The sequence below is a fragment of the Microtus oregoni genome, unplaced genomic scaffold (assembly GCF_018167655.1).
Source record: "Microtus oregoni isolate MIOR12 unplaced genomic scaffold, Mior012 000023F_ref0000262, whole genome shotgun sequence".
NCBI classification, from domain to species: Eukaryota; Metazoa; Chordata; class Mammalia; order Rodentia; family Cricetidae; genus Microtus; species Microtus oregoni.
Window position 1 is genome coordinate 29,634,752 of NW_024543082.1, and position 23,773 is coordinate 29,658,524.

Sequence of the window (23,773 nt, forward strand, 5' to 3'; positions counted from 1 at the left end):
CCAGGGGACTTTGGGTGCTGGGGGTTTGGTGGGTGGAGTAGGTGAGGAAAATCCAAGGTATTTTCTTCCGTAGGAAAGTCTGGGCACACTAGGGAGGGTCTTTAGCCTGGGAGCTGAGCCACCTACGCTTTAGAGGTGATGTTGCCAACTGGGTCCTGTCACAGAGGCCTCCTTGGTGTCCGCAGAAGAGAGCCTGCTGGGACTGTGAACCAGCAGCTCCCGGGCTTCCAGGGGGCCGGGTTAGCGCTCCCTTAAGGTCTTCCCCGTTAATTCACACAGCAGTCCAAGGACGGTGTCGCGCCGGTACCCTGACGGTCCTATGGGCCTGGCCCTCGAGGGTGCGCAGCTACGGAGGCGGGTCGCTGCCAGGGAAATGCCTTTGGTCTCTTTTGGTCCCGCCATGTGGGGGAGGAGCGCGCCCTGGGCTTCCCTCGGGGAAACTCCTCCTCCTTCCCCGGGACAGGCGCTCCCGATCGTCCCCTCCTCCTGGCCGAGGTGACCGGGCACCTGCGTTTAGGGGTGTTGCCTAAGTCTAGGACGCCGCCTCCGGAGATTTAAGCAAGAGCTGGGGGAGATCGGGGGACTTGGGACGGACGAGGAAATCCAGAGCTTGGGCCCAGGCGGAGAGGGGCGGGAAGCGCAGCAGGTGAGCAGCAGGCGGGACAAGCTCGTGGTCTCCACACTGGGTCCCTGCCTGGGAGGTGAAATGAGGGTGATTTGGGTCCACCCGACGGTGCCCGGCTGGGGCGTCTGGGGAACAGTAGGTTAGGCGAGGCCAGGGCGCGACAGGTGCGACGGTCTGGGACTGAGCGGACCCGGCGCACGTTCTGGGGACTGGGAGGAGACCTGGAGACCCAGATCCAGTGACTGAGACCCCAGGTGGCTCCGTAGATTCGCGGCTTGGTTTATGGTCCTGCCGGCCCCTAGTTTATGTATTGGAGAAGAGGGTCTCTGGAGGTGGGGTCCTTCGGTGGAGCAGGCTCCTGGCTCCTATCACCAGTCCCTTCCTAGGACGTAGATGCAGAGATTCGTCCGCAGTTCTCTTTGTTTCGGGAAAATCTCTGCGGTCCGGCTGGTTACCTGAACTCCTTCCGCTCCTTGGTCCCTACCGAGGTGGAGAGAAACTGGAAACTGGTTGAGATGCAGAAGACCGATACAGGCGGCGCTGCGGGGCCCTTGGGACCCTGTCAAGACGCGAACCACCCGCCAGCTGGGGGAAGGGAGTATTCCAGCGGTCCGGTGCGGTGGCCCGGGTCGATGTTGCGGACCAGGCCGCCTTGGCCCTGAGCACTCACTGGAGCGGGCCCTGGAAGGGCTGGCACTGGAGAAGCCGGCCCGGCTGCCAGGGGGCGAGCTGCCCATTCAGGAGAAGGCTGACCACCCGAGCACGTGTATCTCTTATCGGGTGGGACTTGGGATGGTGGCAGAGTGACCCAACTGGACAGCTAGGCAGTGAACGCTGTGTGAGAGGACCCGATAGCCCAGCTGAAGAAACGAACTGTCCCACTGCCTGAAAGTTTGTGTGTTCATGCCTCGGAGGGTGTGTGTGCCTTGTGGCTGTGCTTTTGCTTGTTGAGAGCCCGGGCCCTTTCCCATATCCCTTAATTCTGTCCCGAGCGCATATCCTCTGGCAGCTAGTTTAGGAGAAAGCAAACATGGCAGCCCTAGGTGGACTTGGAAAGCAAGGGACCCTACAAGGTTTGGGTTTGAAGATCTTGCATGCAAATATTTAAGTCCTGTAGCTAAGACAAGCCATCCAGTGCTGGCTCCTTCAGCTTCTATCCGGCAAGAGCCAGGCATTGTGGAAAGTTCCAAAGGGCACCTAACAAGGTGCTCTGAAAATCCAAAGTGAGGTGGGGGTTGTTTACCTGACTCAGGAGGAGGGGAGAAGTTCTGCAAGTGAGGTTAACAAGTTTCCTTCCTAGTAGGAAAGCTGGGGGTTGGGCAGTTTCACTGGGGACACAGGATAAAATGTCCTAGGCTGCTAAGCTACTGCGGTAGTGGGTGTTGAAGGACCTCCAGGTAAGCAAGGTGACCTATTCCTCACCTTTCCCGTGCTTCTACTGAAGAGGTGCTTGGGGGACTTCTTCCAGTGACCTTCGTATGACGTAAGAATGAAAACTCAAAAGCCAGGTGTGGTGAGACTTATCTTTAATTCCACAACTTGAGAAGTAGAGGCAGGCATATCTGGCACTCCGTGAGGTCAAGGCCATCAACGGCTACCCAGTAAGACCCTGACTAAAGAGAGAAGGAAGGAAGAAAGAGGGAAAAAAACTGGAGTGTCATCAAGACAGGAGACCAAGTGCAAGAATTGAGGAGTGTTCTCAAGAGCTGGGGACTGCTTACAGAAAGCTGGGACTCATATCTCAGTCTGGTCTTTTCAGGCATGTCTGGTCTATGTTCTCAGCTCATTCCCAGGTTTGATCCTAAATGTGCATGTGCACAGGAACACACACACACACACACACACACACACACACACACCTTTGTGGGCTTTCCAGCTGAAAGATCTGGGAGCCAAGTGTAGAGAATTTGTTTGCCAGTGGCCCTGTTATCACTGGAGGAGGAAGTTTGACCACACTGGTACAATAGCTGCACACTGTGGTGTGGACACCTAACGAGTTCTTTATAACCCGTTTGCCTCACCTCACCCCGAGTCTGATGCAAAGGCTAGGTAGCTCGTCTGGTGCCCCTACGGAATCTAAAGGGCAGAATCAGGGAAGCAGAACAAAGGCTGCCGACCTCAGTGGTCAATCCTGTAAGCATTGTGCTCTCAGGCAAAGGTGTGTACAAGAGGCTTTGTTGACCATCTACCTACAAAGAGTTTCAATTCTTTTTTCCTCCCCTTAGTCCTGAGGTCACAGTGTGGCGGCAAGTCAAAAAAAGTAGAGATGAAAACTAAGAATGAAGTCTAGAAAATCTTGGTACCTCAGATGTCTGGAGCCAGGCTGCCATGCTTCCTAACCCCAAAGCCTCATCTCTTTCTGCAGCCCCACAGTGACCAGGCCTGGGTGTTACTTAATGGGCCAGAAGACTGAATCCTGGATTATAGGGTCATGAGTGACAGACACGTGTGTGGTTATTCTGCAGGTGATGAAGCCTGGGTATATGAAATATGGTATTCCAGTACCAACTTTTTCGTAGTCTGAGAGGGTCGCTCCCAGCAATGAGCTCACCCTGAGCCCAGGAGCTACCATGAAATAGAAATCAAGAATCTAGTTGACTACTTCACTCTTTGCATTTAAGCATTGAGGAGCTTAGGAAGATGAGGAGTGAGGGGGAGGTTCCTTAGCATGAGGTATTCCTCTGGTTCTGAGTACTCATCAAGCCCTGAAAGTGGGAACCAAGAGTTTTTTGTAAGCTCTGCAGAAAGTTCTGTGTCTGGGAACTCCTGGTCAGCCCAACCCTGGGCAGTAAGGAGGAAAGGAAGGGCGACTAGGCAGTCAAGTGGCTGGTCAGTTTGGGTTCCTGAAACTGGCCCTGCTGGGGAGCAAGGCAAAGGAGGCATCTGGGGATGGGCAGAAGAACTCCCACAGAGCATGTGGGGAAGCTTTTCCATCCACCGTTGCTCACCCAATTGTTCCCCTAACTGTCCTGAAGGCTGAAATCGCTAAACCTTGCTTGTGCAGGTTTCTCCACACTTTCTAGAATACTCCCTAGCTCTCCACCCCAAGCTGTCCCAGGACGAGTTCAGGAGCATCATGATCCCAAGAGCTGAGACGTGCAAAGGCCAGCTTGGGGAGCCTTTACATGAGGCCACAAGTGTAGTGGACCTGGTCATGAAGAAGGGTGGTTCATGCGTACCTCATACCAGGGCAACTACGATCTAAAACCTGCCTGTGGGTTCTTGGGTGGGTGGGGGGAACATGGTCCTTAGAGTCTCATCTGATCGCAGTGGCCACCCTACAGGATGACCCCGGAGTAGATCTGGGATTCTGGAAAGGAGTATAGCTGTACCCAGGGCTTGGTTCTCCCAGCAAGTGATCATCAGGAGAAAGAAACAGGAACACATAGGGACATCTTGGGAGGAGAATTCATGTGGGATACTGGAGGGCAAGTATATTGTCGGTGACCTACATTGTGCGCAGGGTAGACGTTGAAGAGGTCAGGTGGCCAAGAGACTTAAGTCGTGTAGGCAGTTGGTGAAGAGAGGAAGTCTGCCTGTCTTGCTTGTGTGCACAGGTGAGCCATCAAGCATGGGGGCTTGGGCTCAAGGGGCAGGGAATGGTAACAAAGCACCTACTGTGTGAAGGTCAGCAGAAGCTTGTGGTTATAGAAATTCACACAATGGCAGTGGGTAGACAGAAGCCTTGGTCTCGATGCTGTGCCCAAGGCGTGAGATGGTAACACGGTCGTATTCTCTAACGGATGAAACAAATCTGGCTTTGTTATTGCTTGTTTGCCCAAGGTACAACACAGAGAGTCAATTTCCCTTTAATTTATGGCCCTCACTTTCCAAGAGTCATCAGGCAGGTGGCTCTGAGCTCTTTTTGGATCTGAATAATCTGAGCTCCAGGACAGAGGAGATGATTTCTAGGGACCACAGGTTTGGAGGTTCTTCTGAACAGAACTCTGAAAAGCGTTCAAGTCCACTGTCAACAATACATTCTAATGAATCGGTAGTGACCTTGTAGCTAACTCTTAGTCATTTTTATTCCAGAGTGCCCTGGGAATCTGACCTCCAGTCCAGGCTCTGTGCTTTGAGGACTTCACACTTTCCTAGTAGCTCCCAACCTCAGCTGAACTTTTTAATTGTGGGAAACTTGGTTTCCCTGGGCTCAGTAAAAGCCTGACTTCTGGCTACTTCAGTTCCTTAATCCTGAGGGCAGCCTCTGAGTTTGCATGGCCTGAATCAGGTCTCTTCACCATATAGCAGCGGCATAAACACGCAGAGCTGGAGAACACTTTCACTCCATCTTTATGAGAGAGTTGTTACTCAATATCCTCGTTAAACAGAGTGGCCTGGGCAAGGTCAGGGGCCTTGATGTGTGTTGAGGAGTTCCCTTGGCCTGACCTGGCGCCTTTCTGTCTCAGTGTTAGACGTATACTCAGCTCTGTGTACCTGCAGTCTGTGGGGGTCACCCACCATGCCCAGCTTGTGAAGCTGGAAATGTCCTGGTGTGGGCTTCCCATCCCTGGCTGTTCAATTTTATCTTACTCATGTAGCCTCTGGAACATAAAACAAAAGCAAAAAACTTAAAAAAAACAAAAATTGTTTGTATGTGTGTGTGTCTATTTGTATCTGTGGTCTCTCTGTGTGTGTCTATGTGTATATGCATGTTTCTGCCTGTGTGCAGGTGTGTGTTTGTGTGCAAGTGTGTGTGTGTGCCTATGCATATGTGCATTTGTGTATCTGTGCATATGTGTATGTGTGTCTGTTTATGTGTGCATGTGTGCCTGTGTTTGTATACATGTGTGTGTATGTTTCTGTGTGCATGTGTGTGTGTGAGCATGTGTGACTTAATTCCTGCCCTGAAAAGTTTGTAATATTCTTGGGGGCAAGGAGGCATTCATAGAAAAGCAGACTCAGATGGTGTGAGCCTGCCTCTTTTGAGGCATTTTGTTTTTCTTTCTCTCTCTCACTCTGGTTACCAGAGCTGGCACTCCCAACAAACCTGGCCCAGCCACCCATCTCCAATAGACCAGATAAGGAAACAAGTCATAGGTGCAGAGCAGAGAAAGTAGATTTATTATTTGGCCACATTAGGAGAAGGAACAGATAAAGGGGTCCAGTGACCCCAGTTCCACTTTGGAGGTCCTTACATGAGATCTATGTTTAAATAGAGGGTAAGATGTGTGCACATCTAAGCAGTCCTACTCAAGGCCCCAGTTCCACTTTGGAGGTCCTTACATGAGATCTATGTTTAAATAGAGGGTAAGATGTGTGCACATCTAAGCAGTCCTACTCAAGGTATGGTCCGGTCCCACATATCTCATCCACCGTTCTATCAGCTCCAGTCTCTCCCGCACGGTCTCAGAACTGTGTGAAATCTCCTTCTAGGCAGGAAGTTCTTCTGGTTGGCACCAGGCTTCAGCCTTTTCCTTCTCTACTTTAGGGCTCCTGAGGAAGTCTTAATTCTTCCAGATCCCCTATTTCGGTAGTCTGATAGCACAAGTGTCTCTCTGTAGACACCTTCTCCCCTGCTAGGTCAGTATCCCTATGTTCAATACGTGTTTCTGCTGAATGTCTCTAACCTCCACCCTATTCTATGATTGCCTAGCTTTTGCTTAACAGTGCACCGTGTCCCTATGAAGATTTTATTTGTGTCATGGTTTTCTTCAGTGTGTTTATTGGCTGCACAGTGTCTGATGATGGTAGCAGTGTGGTAACAGAGGTGGAAAAAAGGCACAGATTCTGGGGGTCCCCTTCCACCTCTGGCAGCTGGAACTGTACCTGGCACTCGGGGGAGGGGAGCTCATGAAGGAACCAGCATGGAGTGGTGGGTGATGACATCAGTGGGCTTCAGTTATTTGGGCCATTCCACATTCTTTTTTAAAATTTATTTATTTATTTATTTATTTATTTATTTATTTATTATGTATACAATATTCTGTCTGTGTGTGTGACTGCAGGCCAGAAGAGGGCACCAGACCTCATTACAGATGGTTGTGAGCCACCATGTGGTTGCTGGGAATTGAACTCAGGACCTTTGGAAGAGCAGGCAATGCTCTTAACCTCTGAGCCATCTCTCCAGCCCCCATCCCACATTCTTGAATGCAAGTTAGCATCAATGAATTTGTCCTCATTTGCAGAGGAAAGGACTGAAAATTTCTTGTTTGGGAAAGCGGTTTTTTGTTTGGTTTTGTTTTAGTTCCATGGTGCTGTTTCAATGAGATGGAGTGGACAAGGCTGCCATCCAGGGACCCTTAGGAATCTCGTCCTCATTTGTTTTCCTGCCCCTTAAAGGACAGTTTCCCAAAGGTCTTCCTTATGGCTGGCTTTCCTGGGTCAAAGACAAGCATCAGGGTCCTTTGAATGAAGGGTAGATCTCTTGTCAGGTTATGTCTTGCTCCTTTCAGAAGTCGCTGCATAGGCGTCAGTCACACGGGTTTGTAGAAATATCTGTTTAGAAGATGATCAGGATTGAACGTGATTCCCTTGCTCTTTTTAACACACCGTCGTGGATCCCACTTAGAGTGAGCATGGCTCCTTTCATCGTTTTCGCAAGGTTCAGGCCACCCTCTCCTCTTCCAAAGTTCATAGTAGCTGAACTAGGCCTTCTTCACATTTCTGGCTTCTGTGTTTGGTGGGTCACTGACTCTCTGGACAGAATAGGAATCTCTGCTGTCTTATGTCTCTCGTGGTTTTCCCTTGACAATCCATGGCTGGGCTCCTGGCTTCCTCCTTGTGTGGATTTCAAGCACCGAGTCATTGCTCCTCTCAGAGGGCTCCCAAGCTTGGAAACCTGCCAGCGGATTGGATTTTCATTTCCTGAAACTTCAACCAAACCCATAATTCGTGTGACAGACCAACAAGCTAGCAGGAACTCAGAGGAATGAGAGCTGGTACAGCTGGGCTCCTCTGGAAGGACCCTGGGAGGGTGGCCTGGCTAGTCATGCCTGTGGGAGGAAATCAGGGTGCACTAGGTAGACGTCCAAGCTTGGAGTCTGTTTTACAAAGTGGGTGTATAAAAGGCACACCAGTGGGTGACAACTGTACCATTTTAACAGGCATAGGTGTTTCCCACACATTTTAAATGGTGACCCCTCTAGCCGGTATGTTACTCATTTTCCTTTCTCAAACCCAGAAAGTTGTTGACTTTAACATTAGAAAAACCTAGAATCTCTCAACATGACCGGATTCTTCTATTTGTTTGATCTACAAGTGAAGAAATGAGTGACCTGGTGGATTTTTACTGTGACTGATTCAGTGTTCCAAGCCATTATCATCTTTCTTCATTGTAGGTTGTTGATAAAATTAGTTTTTATTTAACTAAGACTACAGTGACATTGTGTACCAGTGCCAGTGGTGTTATTGCTAATTTACTCAAGCTCCCGAGATCAGTATAATCTCTTTTATATCTTGAAAGAGAATTGAGGCGTAGGACTTTCCCAGGTCACGGCTAGTGAGAGACTGAATCTAGGATGGGATTCTAGTCCCACCTAAAGCCTGGCCCCCAGTTTTGTGGCATCTAGCTATGTAGCTCTGCCTACTACTTTCTGTGTATTTAACGGTCAGGCTTGTAGGTGTGTAGTGTAATGTATGCATGTGTATGTGTTTTTGAGTGTGTGTAGGTGTGCATACACATGAGTACATACATGGAGATCCAGAGTGGATGCTGGGTGTCTTCCTCCATCTCTTTCCATTTCAGTGTTTGAGATAGGGTATTTTGCTGAGCCTGGAACTCACAGGATAGGAAATAATGTCTTTATGTCCTACGGATCCTCCTGACTCTGCCTCCCTGGCACTAGGACTGATTACAGGTGGGCACCTCCATGCCCAGACTTTTATGAGGATTCTGGGGTCCAAACTCAGGTTCTCATGCTTGCTTAGCAAGCACTTTTAGTGCCTGGTTCTTCTCCTGGCTTCTGAACACCTCCCAGCCCATCATCCTGTGGATGAGTAAACTCCCCCCCCCCATGATGGTTTCTTAGAGTAGTTTTGGATCATTTCAAGTCCAGATGGGAGGAGTGAAGCAAAGCCCTCATAGGGAGGATAGCAATGAAAAACAGTAATTCAACAACCTCCATTAAGGCAAGATGAGCACCAATGGAGTCAGGAACATCTTAGCAGGTGGAGTGAGCAGGCAGGGAACTTTGTGGTGAGGAAGAGACTTTGATTCTCAACTCAGCAAGGGAAAATGGGAACCTACAGCATGGAGCAGTGTCTATGGATGAGAAATTGGTAAGAGACAGTATAGGTGAGAGAAATCTGGTTAGCCTGACTTTGACAGGGTTTCTACTGAAGGCAAGTCAGGCTCACCAGGTATCCTTTGAGGATGATAGAGGACTATTGAAAATTGGGATTCTCAGTAAACAGATTTATCAAGGTTTCATTAAACTAGATTTTATTGAGGGAGTGTGCAAAGGTTCAGAGGATGGCTTGCTTTAGAAAGGGACTTGTTGCTGATGGCATCTCTGCTTAATATTGACTTTTCACACATGACTGCCTAGGAAATGACCCAGGGACTTCTTTTCATAACCACACATCATCGAGTCGGTCAAAGTAATTAGGTCGGCATGTTAGGGCTTGGGATAGTAAACAGGTTGGGGGGTGGATTTGTATATCATTCACTGTTTCTTCCTTGTGATGGGTAGCTGACAAAACAGCTTACAGGAAGGACTTATTGTGGATCATTGTTCAGGAAATGGCCTAGGACCACCTCCTGTCTGCATCAGTGGGAGCTTGAAGCTTCTCGCTGTCTTCTCGTAGATCAGGAAGCAGGAGCTCTAGCCAGAAGCAGAGCCAGGGAATAGAGCTGGCCTGTAGAGCGCAAGTCCCATGCGGTCCTAGCCTATGTCCAAAGGTTCACGCCCTTCTGAAATAGCACACTAGCTGGGGTGTTATTTCACATTGCTATAAGGAACTTTTTTAATTAATTAATTAATTAATTAAAGATTATTTATTTATTTATTAAAGATTTCTGTCTCTTCCCAGCCACCGTTTCCCATTTCCCTCCCCCTCCCCCAATCAAGTCCCCCTCCCTCGTCAGCCCAAAGAGCAATCAGGGTTCCCTGCCCTGTGGGAAGTCCAAGGACTGCCCACCTCTATCCAGGTCTAGTAAGGTGAGCATCCAAACTGCCTAGGATCCCACAAAGCCAGTACGTGCAGTAGGATCAAAAACCCATTGCCATTGTTCTTGAGTTCTCAGTAGTCCTCATTGTCCACTATGTTCAGCGAGTCCGGTTTTATCCCAGGCTTTTTCAGACCCAGGCCAGCTGGTCTTGGTGAGTTCCCAATAGAACATCCCCATTGTCTCAGTGTGTGGGTAAACCCCTCGCGGTCCTGAGTGCCTTGCTTGTGCTCTCTCTCCTTCTGCTCCTGATTTGGACCTTGAGATTTCTGTCTGGTGCTCCAATGTGGGTCTCTGTCTCTATCTCCTTTCATTGCCTGATGAAGGTTAATATTCAGGAGGATGCCTATATGTTATTCTTTGGGTTCTCCTTCTTATTTAGCTTCTCTAGGATCACTAATTATAGGCTCAATGTCCTTTGTTTATGGCTAGAAACCAAATATGAGTGAGTACATCCCATGTTCCTCTTTTTGGGTCTGGCTTACCTCACTCAGGATAGTGTTTTCTATTTCCATCTATTTGCATGCAAAATTCAAGAAGTCCTTGTTTTTACTGCTGAGTAGTACTCTAATATGTATATATTCCATACTTTCTTCATCCATTCTTCCATTGAAGGGCATGTAGGTTGTTTCCAGGTTCTGGCTATTACAAACAATGCTGCTATGAACATAGTTGAGCATATACTTTTGTTGTATGATAGGGCATCTCTTGGGTATATTCCCAAGAGTGGTATTGCTGGGTCCAGGGGTAGGTTGATCCCGAATTTCCTGAGAAACCGCCACACTGCTTTCCAAAGTGGTTGCAAAAGTTTGCATTCCCACCAGCAATGGATGAGTGTACCCCTTTCTCCACAACCTCCCCAGCAAAGGTGTTTTTTATTTTAGCCATTCTGACAGGTGTAAGATGGTATCTTAAAGTTGTCTTGAAAGCACATTACTTACTAAAGCTTAGGCAACCCTGTGAGACTCATGTAGAAGAGTCCAAGGCAACTGTCCCTGGTGTTCAGTTGCAGGCCACCAGTTCCACGGCAGGTGCCTTGAGGAACACACCCATAGAGTTCCTCTAGAAAGGGTGTTTCTGGTCCTGCCAGCCACTCCTCTGCTGTCCCGCTCTCTGAAGACCCCCTTCCATGGACATTTGCAGGGAACTCCATCTTATAAATGTGTCAGCCATGGTACCCACTTTGCAGAGTCAGGCTCGTTCAGTTACCTGGCCAAGGATGACTCTAGGAAGGGGCACAGGTAGAAGGCAGCCCCAGGTCTTTGCCTTCTAGGCCTGCCGTTGCCCTCTGTAGGGTGGGGATTTTGATGTTTCTCTTTGATGGTCTTGTGTTTTTCTCCCATGAATCTTCCTTTTGTTGAATGTAACTGGGAGGAGCCATTATTGTTTCCCTGCTGAGAACCATGTAAGTGAGGAAGGACTTGGAATTCCAGGTTCAGCCATGGGTGCTCCTGTGTAGACAGGGCCATCTGCCTGTCCCCACTTCTTCAAGGCCAGGCTCTCTTGGTCGCAGTAGTTCAACTTGTCTCCCAGTCCCACTCATGAGTTTCTCTGTGTCCCATGGCATAAACACCCCAGGGATGAGGAGACCTGTGAAGGTGGAGGTGGAGTGAAGGCTCAAGGCCAGGGAGAGCTGCAGCTTGCTCTAGGACAATGTCACCTTCACCTAGAGTCCTCCAAAGCCAAACTGTACTGAAACATTACCGTGTGTGCTTTCCACCAGGGCACCTGGAAGAAGCCAGACACTCATCTCCTCATGCTGCTGACACAGCCAGGATGGCTTTGACATCAGTAAGTGGTTGATTCTTACATTGCTGCCCGTTTCCATATTCCTTTGTTCCTCTTCCACAGCTGTGAGCAGGTGGCCCTTTGTTCAATGTCTCTGAATTAGTCACTGTTCCGTCACTGTGAGGGGACACTGTGACTAAGGCAATTCTTACAAGAGGAAGTGTTTAACTGGGAGCTTGCTTACAGTTTCAGAGGTTTAGTCCATTATCAGCTTTGTAGGGAGTACAGTGGCATGTAGGTAGTTTCTGCAGCAGTAGCTGAGAGTTCTGTATCCTGATCTACAGGCAACATGGGCGTTTGAAACCCAAAAGCCCATCCCCAGTGATACACCAAGGCCACACCTCCTAATTCTTGTATTCTTTTCAAAGAGTTCCACTCCTAGTGACTAAGCATACAAATATATGACCCTATAGGGGCATTCTTATTCAAAATGCCACAGTTATGTGGGAAAGGGTGAGGGCAAGGATGGAGCCCAATATGGCACGGAGTGTCTGGAAAGCCATGTTGGGCAGAAGCAGGGTTGGTACACTCTGTGTGTGTTCCCTTCCTCCTTCAAGGCAATAGGTGTGCCTACAGGAGAGGAGGGATGGGGCAGAGAGCATCAGGTTAGGGAGGAGGGTTTAAGACAGCCCTACGAGTGTGTGCCTCTCGATGACTGGGGAACAGCCACACCTGCATAAGGCGTTTGCTTGTCCATTCTTGCTGGGAGCCCATTCCCTAGAGCTATAAGAGTCTTGAGCTCTACCGACTGAGCTAGTTGGTCGTGTTCCCTAGAGCAATAAAAGCCATTGTTTTTGTCATCCTCAAGCCTGACCAGTCCACTTTAGAAATCCCACATTTATGGATACTTACTGGCTAATAAGAATAATTTTCAGGGTTCTAGGAACCTAAGACACATTCCAGTGTTCCATTTTAGTGGGTCTCTGATATTTAAGGTTGTTTGTTTGTTTGTTTTTACTAGATCTCTTTTTAAAAATATTTATTTATTTATTTATTTATAATGTATACATTATTCTGTTTGCTTGTATGCCTGCAGGCCAGAAGAGGGCACCAGACCTCATTATAGATGGTTGTGAGCCACCATGTGGTTGCTGGGAGTTGGACTGAGGACCTGTGGAAGAGCAGGCAATGCTCTTAACCACTGAGCCATCTCTCCAGCCCACTAGATCTCTTTACAATTTTTAGAGCTCCATCCGGACAAAGTGTTTGGCACATCTTGGCCTTTCCTCCTAGGAGGGGAGCCTACTCTGAGGCTATTTGGATCTGGGCCAGACACTCACCTGATTTTTGAATCTGGAGTGTTCTGTTTAGATGAGAGATGGCTTTCACTGTCCCACCTCTCTAGCTTCAAGTCACAATCTTTGGACTCTCGAAGGAGAGGGCTGAGTTACTAATCGCAGATTATTAACCTTGGAGTATTCATGTTGCCATGCTTAAAATTCTCAACCTTTAGGCCAGAAAGACAGCTCTATAAGGTAAGAGGTGACCTGCATTCAATATTTGGAACTCACAGGGTGGAAGGAGACAACTGATCCTCACAAGTTGTCCTCTGATCCCTGTTTACACACATGTGCAACACACACAATGCATAAATTAGCTTTAAAAAAAATCTGAACACTTAGTGACCCCTACTAAGGATATCTGCTTCCAGAGGATGGTGCCTCATTATTCCTGAGGTCTGTGAGAGAGCCTGAGCAGAAAGGGGGCTGGAGAGGTCTTAGGTAAGAACCATTAGACATGGATGAAGTGGGATCTCCAGAAGAGGTCCAGCCACTGAAAGAATGAGGAGAGTGGAAATAAGAATGCCGAGCTACCAAGTTCTGAGGGACTGCCAAGTATGGGAGTGCAGCCTGGGGAGGGTCATGCGAAACGGACTAAGTAAAAGGATTGCTTTTTTCACATCTACACAGCACACAGTTGGGCCCCCAAATTCCCCTAAAAGGGCACCTGAACCCTCTGCACCAAGATGCCCATACTAGATAGGGTTACTTACGCTGAGCTAACAACACCCTGGTGAGGGTAGGTGGGTAAATGTTTGCCAACTCCAGCTGCATGGAAGAAGGGGCCCTGGTAGGAATAGCCGGAGGAGCCTGCATCTTGGGTTCATTCTAGCGGATTCTCAGCTCAGCTGAAAAGTGTGCACTTACCACACCTAAGGTTGTAGACAGGAGCTGAATGTGGTCTCTTCAGCAAGTGAGTTCTCAGACATGATGTGTTCTGATTCAGCCTGGCTTGTGATTTCACATCTCAGTGCTCGGGGGGTAACCTGGAGGAGGAACCAGAGCAATGGGATTCTAGCTTAGTGACTGTTGACTCTAAACTTGTATTCATTTTTGTCTTTGATTTTTTTTCTATGGAATCTCAATTATCAGTCCATGTTTCTTTATTTCAAAGAACAAATAAGAGAAACAAGTGAACCAGGAAACCAAAGCCACGAAACACATACTGTTAAGGATTCTAGTTAATTCAGATACAGAGTCTAATCATTCTAAGCAAGTAGTTGCAATACCATAGTTGGTGAATATGCTGGCTCTCTCCCTGTCATGCTGCTAACTTCCCAAACTTTACGGTGCATGAGAGATGTAACTGCTGGATCTCTTTTTCCATCCTTTAGGGGTCACCTCCAGGAATTGGACCTTACTATGAGAACCATGGGTATCAGTCTGAACATTTCTACCCGCCGAGGCCACCTGTGGCTCCCAATGGCCACAACCTGTATCCAGTCCAGTACTACCCGTCTCCCGTGCCCCAGTATGCCCCGAGGGTTACAACACAGGCCTCAGCACCTGTCATCCATACACAGCGCAGGTCCTCAGGGACACCGTGCACCTCAAACTCAAGTAAGACTCTTCGGCATTGTTTCTGGATCTGCCTTCTCTTGGGATCTTTTATTCCCCCTATATGTTGTCACTAACTCTGCGCTGGCAGCTAGAGCTGTCTGCCTTCCACTCTGTAGCTGGTCAGGGCTGTGGCACTAGCCTCACCTCTTCTTAGGCAGGGAGAGACCTTACTCTCCCCTGGGCTTTTGCTATAGCACCACTGTGTGCTTGCCTAGCTCAGTGGGTCTTTTGGTACATGGTTTATTATTCTTGCCTCTGTGCTTTTGCGTGTGTTGTCTTGAATCAATAGTAAGCACTCGAGGTTAGGAGTCTTACGTGTTATTGGTGTGCCCAGAAGACAGAGGGTTCAAGGTTAAGATAGCTCCTGCGGCTAGCCAGAGACATGTTACCACTCTCATGTCTGCCAGTGCTTGCCCCCAGCAAAAGGGTCTCCCCCACAAGGGGATTTCTCTCCTTCCAGGGTCTGCCTGTATCCTTTCTATGGGAGCCAGGCAGCTGTGGCATGACTGCTCTCCCATTCCCAATCACTTCTCTGTGTTTAGAAGACACGTTGGGAAGAGCACAGGAATGGATGTATCAGGTCCTCAACCCCCCTGTAATCCCAGAACCGTGCTGAAGGTTGAGTATGAAAGCTGAATGTCTTTACCCTGTCCTTGGCCTTTGTTCTCAGGTTATTCTCTCTCCAGATTCTTTACCCCTGTGTCCCCCCATGTTTTAATTCAGACTGTTGCCAGTGTCTATGTGGTGTAGAGGATAGATAGAAGTGGCTCTACTGATAAATTAGTTTTTTAGATTTAATTTTCATTTATGTGTGTGAGAGCGTGTATGCTACATGTGTGCAGGTGCCTATGGAGGCCAGAAGGTGTTAATCTGGAGCTGGAGTCGTGGGTACTGCGGGTGGTTGTAAACCACTCAACATGAGTGTTGGGAACTGAACTTGGGTCCTCTGGAAGAGCAGTAGGTGTTCCTAACTGATGGGATCTCTCCAGCTCTGCACAAGCTCTTAACAGATAGTTTCTGTTTTATGAAATGAGCACCAATCTGTATATGTCATGTTTACTTCAAGTTTGATAGGGAAGAGAATTCTGTGGGCCACCGATCACTTCATCAGCCATCAGGTGATAGGCCTTAGGCCTCCGGGATCTGTCCGTCCTATTTAGACCTTTCTGGCTCTCCTGCTGTCCCCTGCCTACTTCTCCTCCACTACTTGACCCTCTGTGTGGCTCTTCTGTCCTTTGCTCTGCTCCACCTCTATTCTCTTGCCCTCTTCCCTGTCTCTACAAACTCCTTTCGTTCTAGCCCAGCCAGGGTCAGCTAGACCGAGGTGCAGAATGCATGGCCATTCACACATCATGGTGGCTGGAAGAAAGCCAGGGTGAGGAACCTGTTATTTGTCAGAAGTCAAAAGGCCTATACAAGGTTGCACCCCCAAAAGACTGCCCTGCTATCAGCGGCCAACTCAGAAGGCAGAAGGGTCCCAGTGTACCTCACTGAATACGTCTACATTCCAAGGGAGTAATCAGGAAGTGACAGACATGGGAAAAATATGTTAGTTTCCTGCCAGTTGCCTATATATAGGCAGGATACACCCTAGGGTGTGATTTTCCACTATAAACCTGCATTGTAAAACCTCTGACTATGCTTGGATGAAATCTGATGGTCAGGCTTTCAGATTGGTGTCTTGGGCTTCCTACCATTGGCTTGCCAAAAGTACAGATTGATGCCCATGTCCCATGGACTGGAAAGTAATTTAGTAACTTTATGTTATTATCTTTTAAACTCCCCTTGACATTGTTTTTAAAATTATGTTACTGGGGCTGGAGTAATGGCTCAGCAGTAAAGAGTACTAGCTGTTCTCACAAAGCACCTGAGTTCTACAACTCCAGCTGAAGGGGATCCAATGCCACCTTCCAGCCTCTGAGGGCATGTGCACACACATACACACACCAAAAAGAAAAAAAAAACATGATGTTCACATATAAGACATAAAAAGTCTACATTTTTTTTGCCAGAATGATCTTGAGCTCTGGAACTGCACATTAAGTTGGAAGCATTAAATCAAAAGTCCCGAGTGTAAGGACATTCTACTTCGGGTTTATCAGTTGCTCTAGCAACTGTCATGGAGTGTTCCCATTTGAGCGGTAGTGTATGCATCTGCAAGAGCCTTTGAAGAATTCAAAGTCAACAGTCCTGTGATGCAGAGATACCACAGGGTTGAGTCAACAGGCTGTGCTGGTAGGGATGGATGTAAACAAACAGTGGCCCAAGACTGAACTGTGCAAATCTGTGCTGTGCTGACCGCAGCTGGTGACACATGCCTGCCCAGAGGTGAAATGGGGGCTTGTTGCTACAGACACGGTCCTGAGCAAACCAGCCAGAGTGTGACTCTGCACATGCCCCAACCAGAACTGAAGGACACCTGATTTAATCTCCCTTACTCATGAGCCAAGTTACTGATTTAGTGTTTGTTTTTTTCCCCTGGCTGAGCTGAGCTAGGCTCCTGAACACGCTAGGCAAGTGTTTACCTCTGAGACACAGGGCCAGCTTTAAGCAAGTTATTTTGTCTCAGGTACAATGGCATGCAGATAAGTTGCCCAAAGAGGAAAGTGTGCTTGGTAATTCATCAGGTGAGCCATCAAGAATTTCTCCTGTGGGTTTCTGGGTGGCTCCACCCTGGCGCCTGAAGGCATAGTCACCTCTCACTGGGTTTTGATAAAATCGCCGCCTGGTGAAGCTTTCAGACCTGAGCCTCTACTGTGAGGTTGCTGGGAGTACAGGTTGCCCGCTTTACCATAGGAGCACAATCCCTGTTGATAGGGATGACGACCAGTCCCCAGGAACTCTTTGAAAGCTTTTATGCCATTAACAGGATGCAGTAACCAGATAAAAGCAAGCCTTCTGGTCCTAAGCAGGTCAGCTTGGGTCTTTTGACTCCATAACTCAAGGTGACCCTGCTCTGCTGACTTCTGGAAGTACACTGCCTGTAACTGGGATTCACAGGCTTGAAGGCACTCTCTAGCCTGGGAGTGTCTGTTTCAGTGATATTTCCCTTGCCCTGTTTCTCTTCCTTTCTTTCAAAGAAACCTCTAGGGACCCCTGAGACTTGGACTTCACCTGGAGAGGGAGTTGTTGGGAGTGATGTGTCCCTCACTGTCAGAGGCCAGGTGTCAGATAAATCAGGGTCCCTTCCCTGACATCTGGTTCTTTCTTCTGATACTTGATGTTATTTTTGGTTCAAAACTCTGTCTAGAGTGCTATCCCTGTTTGCTATGGCTGGAGAAATCAGTGAACTATTAGAAAATAGTTCTCCAAATTATTTTATTCTTAGCTGAATTTTTACTCTTATTTTATGAGTGCCTACACCAATGTATGTGCACCATGTGCATGCAGGGCCCGCGTTGCCAGAAGAGGGCACTGGATCCCTTGGAACTGGAGCTAAAGATAGTTGTGAGTCACCGAGTGTTACCTGGGAACTGAACTCAGGTCTTCAACAAGTGCTTTTAAGCTACTAAGCCATCTCTCCAGTTCCTTGTTTGGGGTTTTGTTGTTGCTTGTTTGTTTTGAACATTTATTTATTTTTGGTGGGTGAGTTTCCACAGAGTATGCAGAGGTCAGAGAAGCATGTTGGATGAAACTCTCTCCTTCTACTATGTAGGATCTGGAAATCAAATTTTCAAAACTTTCTTACCCTGTCTTGGCAAGGTTTGGCAGTCTTTTTGCTTATATCCTGTTTATCCAGTCTGGACACAGTGCATTTTGTCAATGGTCAAAGCAGGGCCAGTTCTTTGCCCAAAGGCCAGTTTTGTCAAAAAGAAAACAAGCTCCAAGTGGAGTGTCTTCAGTACCCAACATTCTCTCTGGAATAGATCGGTGCTGCCAGGACCAATCGTGTCTCACATCAACAGAATCCTAAGTTATTAAATGCTATATTCTACAGTTCTCTAAAGTGGTTCAAGATTACCTATCTATGTGGAATACATCTCTATGTATCTAAAGAACCTGATTAGTATAACTATAAGTATGACAAACATGGATGACTATTGACCTATAATTCTTAATACCAATATAACTTAAAGACTAAGACTTCATATTAAAAATATTAAACAATATTTAAACAACTGTGCAGCAAATGAGTACAATGACCTCCAATTTTAAACAGTGTATAAGTATCTTGATCAGGGGTAGAAATGTGTAGTGCAATATGATAAATATACCCCAAAATTGCATCAATATACAAAATAACTTAAGCAGAGGTAGAAGCATGCATACATACAATATGAGAAAATAACTTTGCATAAGTGCACAAATATTGTAAACAGAAATAGGAGCATATTAATATAAGAAATATAATTTGAATTTGTATCAATACAGGAATCTATGCCAATGTAAATAGTGTAAATTGTCTATAAATTCTAGCTCTCATGTAATAATCTAATCTACCTATTATACTATCCCATCCAATCCCTCCTTTTTTTCTTTATCAAATGAGATCCTTGAGCTTACTTCATTTCCATCGCCAAACCTGCACCACTTATAACCAACCCCTAATAGATGTCCCTAATCCTGAGGCCAAACTTTGTTGGGAAAAGGGACATTGTTTTTAGAATTACTTCCAGTTGTTATGAAAATGATGTTATTTTTATGGGATCCTGTAAAAACTAAAAATGATGGTTAACTTTCAAGATTACTGTCTGGTATAATTGCAAATAGTCTCTGAGAAGTCGGTAGGGGTTTTCTGAAGTTCTTATTTGAAGTTCTGGCCAGAACATTTTGTAAGAAGGTGCACCATCTCAGCTAGCCAAGTTGAAATCTTCTTGAGCAGTTTGTAACCCAAAACTGATCTTAAGATGGTGCTATCAGCATGATGACATCATTGTTGTTGTGGGGCCCAATCTTCTTTCTGGAAACTTCAAAGATTACTGCAGGAAAGTTCATTGTTCATTGTGGAGAACTTAAACATTATTCATATAGACATATATTTAACAAAAGTGCCATAGAGACAAAAATATGTCTCACCTGGTATGGGGAGAATTAAAAATTTTTGAAAGCAGAGTTTTGATAATAGTAGTCCCTAAATCTTATCTTCCTTCTGCCCCATACCAGGTCGCTACTGATACAAGGCAGAAATTCTGACATTTTCTTTTAACAACATGCTTGGATTTAGAGAAGGATAGCCACTGTCCAATTTCAAAGCCAGCTTTGATTTTTAAGTGAGTCATGCCTATATTCTGAGAAGCACGGGGATATGTATGTTTAGGTAGAGAAATTGGCATCATAAGTCAGATTTCTCTTTGGTTGGTAATTCTTTCTGGATAGCTATCTTTTCTTCTTTAGGCATCCAGTATCTCTTGGCTTTTTGAAGATGGGTATTTTCCTGAAAAGACAATAACAGAACCCTGCCCCAACCCTTATGAGGATCCCTTACTAGCTGTATGATTGTCACCTCTGTGGATGAGCTGTCATTTCTTTCTCAAGAGGTTTCTCTTTTTTAAGCTGAATCTTTATTAATTTTGAAATACACCAGCTGATTAAATTCAGAAGTGTTTTTCTATTATCCAATGTTTCTCTGCTGCTGTTGTTCCTTTCTCATTAGTGTTAAAAAAAAACCTCAAGGTTAATAAAGCATTATGCAATCTATTCCTGGGGGTATGTTTCATCCCTTTCTGTTTGTTTAACATATTTTTTATAGTTTGATTTGATCTTTCTGTAACTACCTGACCTGTAAGATTGTGTGGTACACCAGTAATATGCTTTATATTATAATAAGCAAAAAAACTGTTTCATTTTCTTAGAGCCATACTCTGGACCATTGCATGTCTTTCTTTATTTGTGCAGGAATACCCATGATGGCCATAACTTCTAATAAATGTGTGATTACTGAGTCAGTCTTTTGCAAACTCAAAGCAGTAGCCCTTTGAAAACCTGAATAATTGTCAATGGTGTGTTGTATACATTTTAATTTTCCAAATTCTACAAATTGTAACACATACATCTGCCAGATTTCATTTCTTTGAGTACCTTTTGGGTTACTCTATGCAGGTAGTGGTATTTGTTTATAGAAAGAACAAGTGGGACATCTCCTTATAATTTATTTAGCTTGTCATGTAATAAAAGAGTCCTTTTTAAACCTTTGCTATTGAAATGGTGCTTTTTAATAAAATTTTGAGGCCTCCAGCACATTTCCAATCAATCAACTTCTCCATTATCTTGTACTAGAGGACCTGACAGACCCGTATGGGATCGGATGTGGGTCCTGATTATATCTTGAACCTGAATAAATAATTAAGTCATTTCTGTATCATCTGGTATGAACTCAACAGTTTTAATATGCAAAACAACTCTTTCTGCATATTATGAATCAGTAACTATTTTGAGAGGTTCTTTAAAATCCCAAAGTACCATAAAAATAGCATAAAACTCTGTCCTTTGGACAGAATTATAAGAGCTTTGTTCCACCTTATTTAAATCTACTGATTTGTAACCTGCCTTTTCTGATTTATTTGCATCAGTGGAGAATGTAGGGGTTCCAATTATTGGTGTGTCACTTATAATGCTGGGAAGAATCCAATTAGCTCTCTTTATAAGGTAAACTCTATCACTTTTGAGATAGTTGTTATTAATTGCTCCCCAAACATTAGTACATGTTCTGTTGTAGGAAGTCAGTTGTTTGTTCCTGGCTGCTTAACCCCAAAATAACCACATAGAAACTGTATTAATTAAATCACTACTTGGCCTATTAGCTCTTGCTTCTTATTGGCTAGCTCTTACATCTTAATTTAACCCCTTTCTATTAATCTGTATATCGCCACGTGACTGTGCCTTACCTGCAAGTTTTCATCTGGCATCTGGTGGGCTACATGGCTTCCCCCTCACTTTACCTTCTTTCTCCCAGCATTCAGTTTAGTTTTCCTTGCCTACCTCTATTCTGCTCCACCAGGCCCAAGACAGCTTCTTTATTAACAAATGGTATTCACAGCATACAGAGAGGAATCCCACATCAACTCCCTTTGCTGTCTAAATAAAAAAAAGGCCCTAACCCAACATAGCAAAATTACATATAAGAAAACAGTTATCAAGCAAGAACTACAGTTACAACATTTATATATGCTTTACCCTTTATCACAACCAAGGAAAGCCACAGCTATCCATTCTTCAACTCCATCAAAGACCCCAAAAGGATACAATATTACCTAAGTTAACAGGAATTACATTGTAAGTAAGTTCCCAAACTCCAGAATTGACAAAAATCTCATTGCCTGGACAGTCACCCAAATTTCCTCTGTAACACTGGAGCATCCATCTTCAGCCTACAGGCCCAAAGTATCCAGCAGAGTCTTCCATGAAGCAGGAAATTTCAAAGACAGTTCTGCCTATATTGGCAGTTTGTCAGCCATATTTTTGTGTCCTACAGAATGTCTATCAGACTCTTTCATGAAGCAGGCACCCCAAAGGATCGTCCCACCCCTAGGCAAGTTCAGCAGTTATTTCTCTGTGGGTCCTGCCTGTCCAGTTCATACAGCACAGCATCAAGCAGTTCCGGCAAGAACAGTCTCGTGCCCAAATGGCTAACCAATGCCATAAGGATCCTCTTTGGTGCCCATTACCCTCCCAAAGCAGATTGGTGCTGCCAGGAGCAGATGGGTCTCATTGTCATGAAAAGTCCTAACTTCTGAAAACATTTTAAATGTTATATTTTGAAGGTCTCTGAAAGATTTGAAGAATACCTAACTGAAATATATTTCTATATATCTAGAAAACTTAACTAACATGACTACAAGGTTGACTATTATAAATGATTATCTTTTAACCTATATTTCTTAATTATACATTACATTTTAATGAACTTCACAAACAAAATACCTTAATCAAGAGCAGAAACATACATATAACAAAATTGACCTAAAATTTGTATCAATAGAGCAAGATCCATACCAGTGAAAATCTCTATAACATATTCCCCTTTAAATGTAAACAAACATTTATAAACAATAATTTAGGGAATTTGGGCATAGTTCTCTCCAAACTGCTTCTTGCTTTTTTTGTTGGGCGAAGTAATTTTTGGAAACTGTTTACAGAGACCTTTCAGATGGTCCTGGTGCATCAAACCACATTAGGCTGGAATGAATCCACAGTTTCTCATCCTCTGTGGAAACAAAAGAAGAATCTCTTTTCCAAAGCAGCATATCTTTAGACCCATATTTTGAAGTCAAGGCACCTTTAAGATATATATGTTGGTTTAGCTTAGCAGCCTGCACAATGATATATCTCTCTGTACTTAGCTCCTTCATAGTAAAAAAAAATTCACAGAAAACACAATAATATACATAATCCAGACTTTCTGTGTATATTCCATCTTTATGTGGTTTATTTTTCTTACTCTATTACTTTTTCTGCAAGTTTAGTCTGTTTCTTTATAGACTTAGTTTTATTTTTTTTTAAAAAATCCATTTACTTCTTTTTATAACTCTCTATACTCTTTTTCTTCTCTCTCCCAAGCCTAGAGGCCTTTATGTCTGAATCTGTCTTATTGTGTATCTGAAATTCTTTTCTGCCCTGGCATGCTTTTAAAATGATAAGCAGCTTGGTCACAGTGGCCCTGGGTGCTGATTCTGCCTCACTTCACCTTTCAGAATGGCAGAGGTACCATTACTGCCAGCTCTGGAACCATCAGGTAGGAGTTGTGCTCACCACTTTAACTCTGAGATGAAGCATGCAACAATGAACCCTTTTTATTTGAATAATAGCTAAATATGAGATACAGATCACTGCACGGCCTGGAATTATCCCTGTGTGTGGCAGTGGGAATTCATCATGCTTTCCTACCTGTGTACTCCTAGCAGACCAGATCCCATTGCCTGTTCAGATGAGGGGCACTGAGCTGCAGGCATGATCTCAGGTACTTTTCTCATAACCCCACGGGGGCATACAAGCACCTGGGCCCATAAACCCCATTCAAGTGTCCCATAACTGAATCATCTCCCAAAAGAGTTAGAGCCATTTGTGCTGGTAAACCAGGAAGCTGCTGCTTTGAAACTGCATGTTTTTTTTAAATTAATTAATTATTAAATCACTGCTTGGCCTATTAGCTCTTGATTCTTACTGGCTAGCTCTTACATATTAATTTGACCCATTTGTATTAATCTGTATATCTCCACATGGCCTGAAGGGTTGGTGATTGTTTTTTTGTAGTACCTTATAATACACTTCTCAGTAACATGAGTTGGTTTATGTTCCATCTCTGAGACAACAGGAATGTTAATCTGAGTTTTGCATTGCTGCAACAGATCACAGTCCCTTAGATAGACTGCTATATTAGCCACATATGGCTTGCGTCTTCCTCTCTGTCCTTCTGGCTCTATGCATTGAACCCATCTCATGTTTTGTTTTACTTGAGATATGGTTTCAATTCCT

General features: G+C 45.4%; 1 protein-coding gene across 2 annotated transcripts in view; it reads left to right on the forward strand.

Annotated features, from left to right (window-relative positions):
* The first annotated feature begins 548 nt into the window (after positions 1 to 548).
* Positions 549 to 23,773, forward strand: part of Tmprss2 (transmembrane serine protease 2) — a 46,201-nt gene continuing 22,976 nt past the window's right edge. Inside the window, exons 1-3 of one of the 2 annotated variants that reach the window (XM_041673198.1) lie at positions 549 to 646; positions 11,458 to 11,525; positions 14,137 to 14,362. In XM_041673198.1, coding sequence (XP_041529132.1) covers positions 11,511 to 11,525; positions 14,137 to 14,362 — 241 coding nt within the window. In that variant the 5' untranslated portion in view covers positions 549 to 646; positions 11,458 to 11,510. The remainder of the gene's footprint in view (positions 647 to 11,457; positions 11,526 to 14,136; positions 14,363 to 23,773) is intronic. The other variant, XM_041673199.1, reaches the window with a different exon arrangement.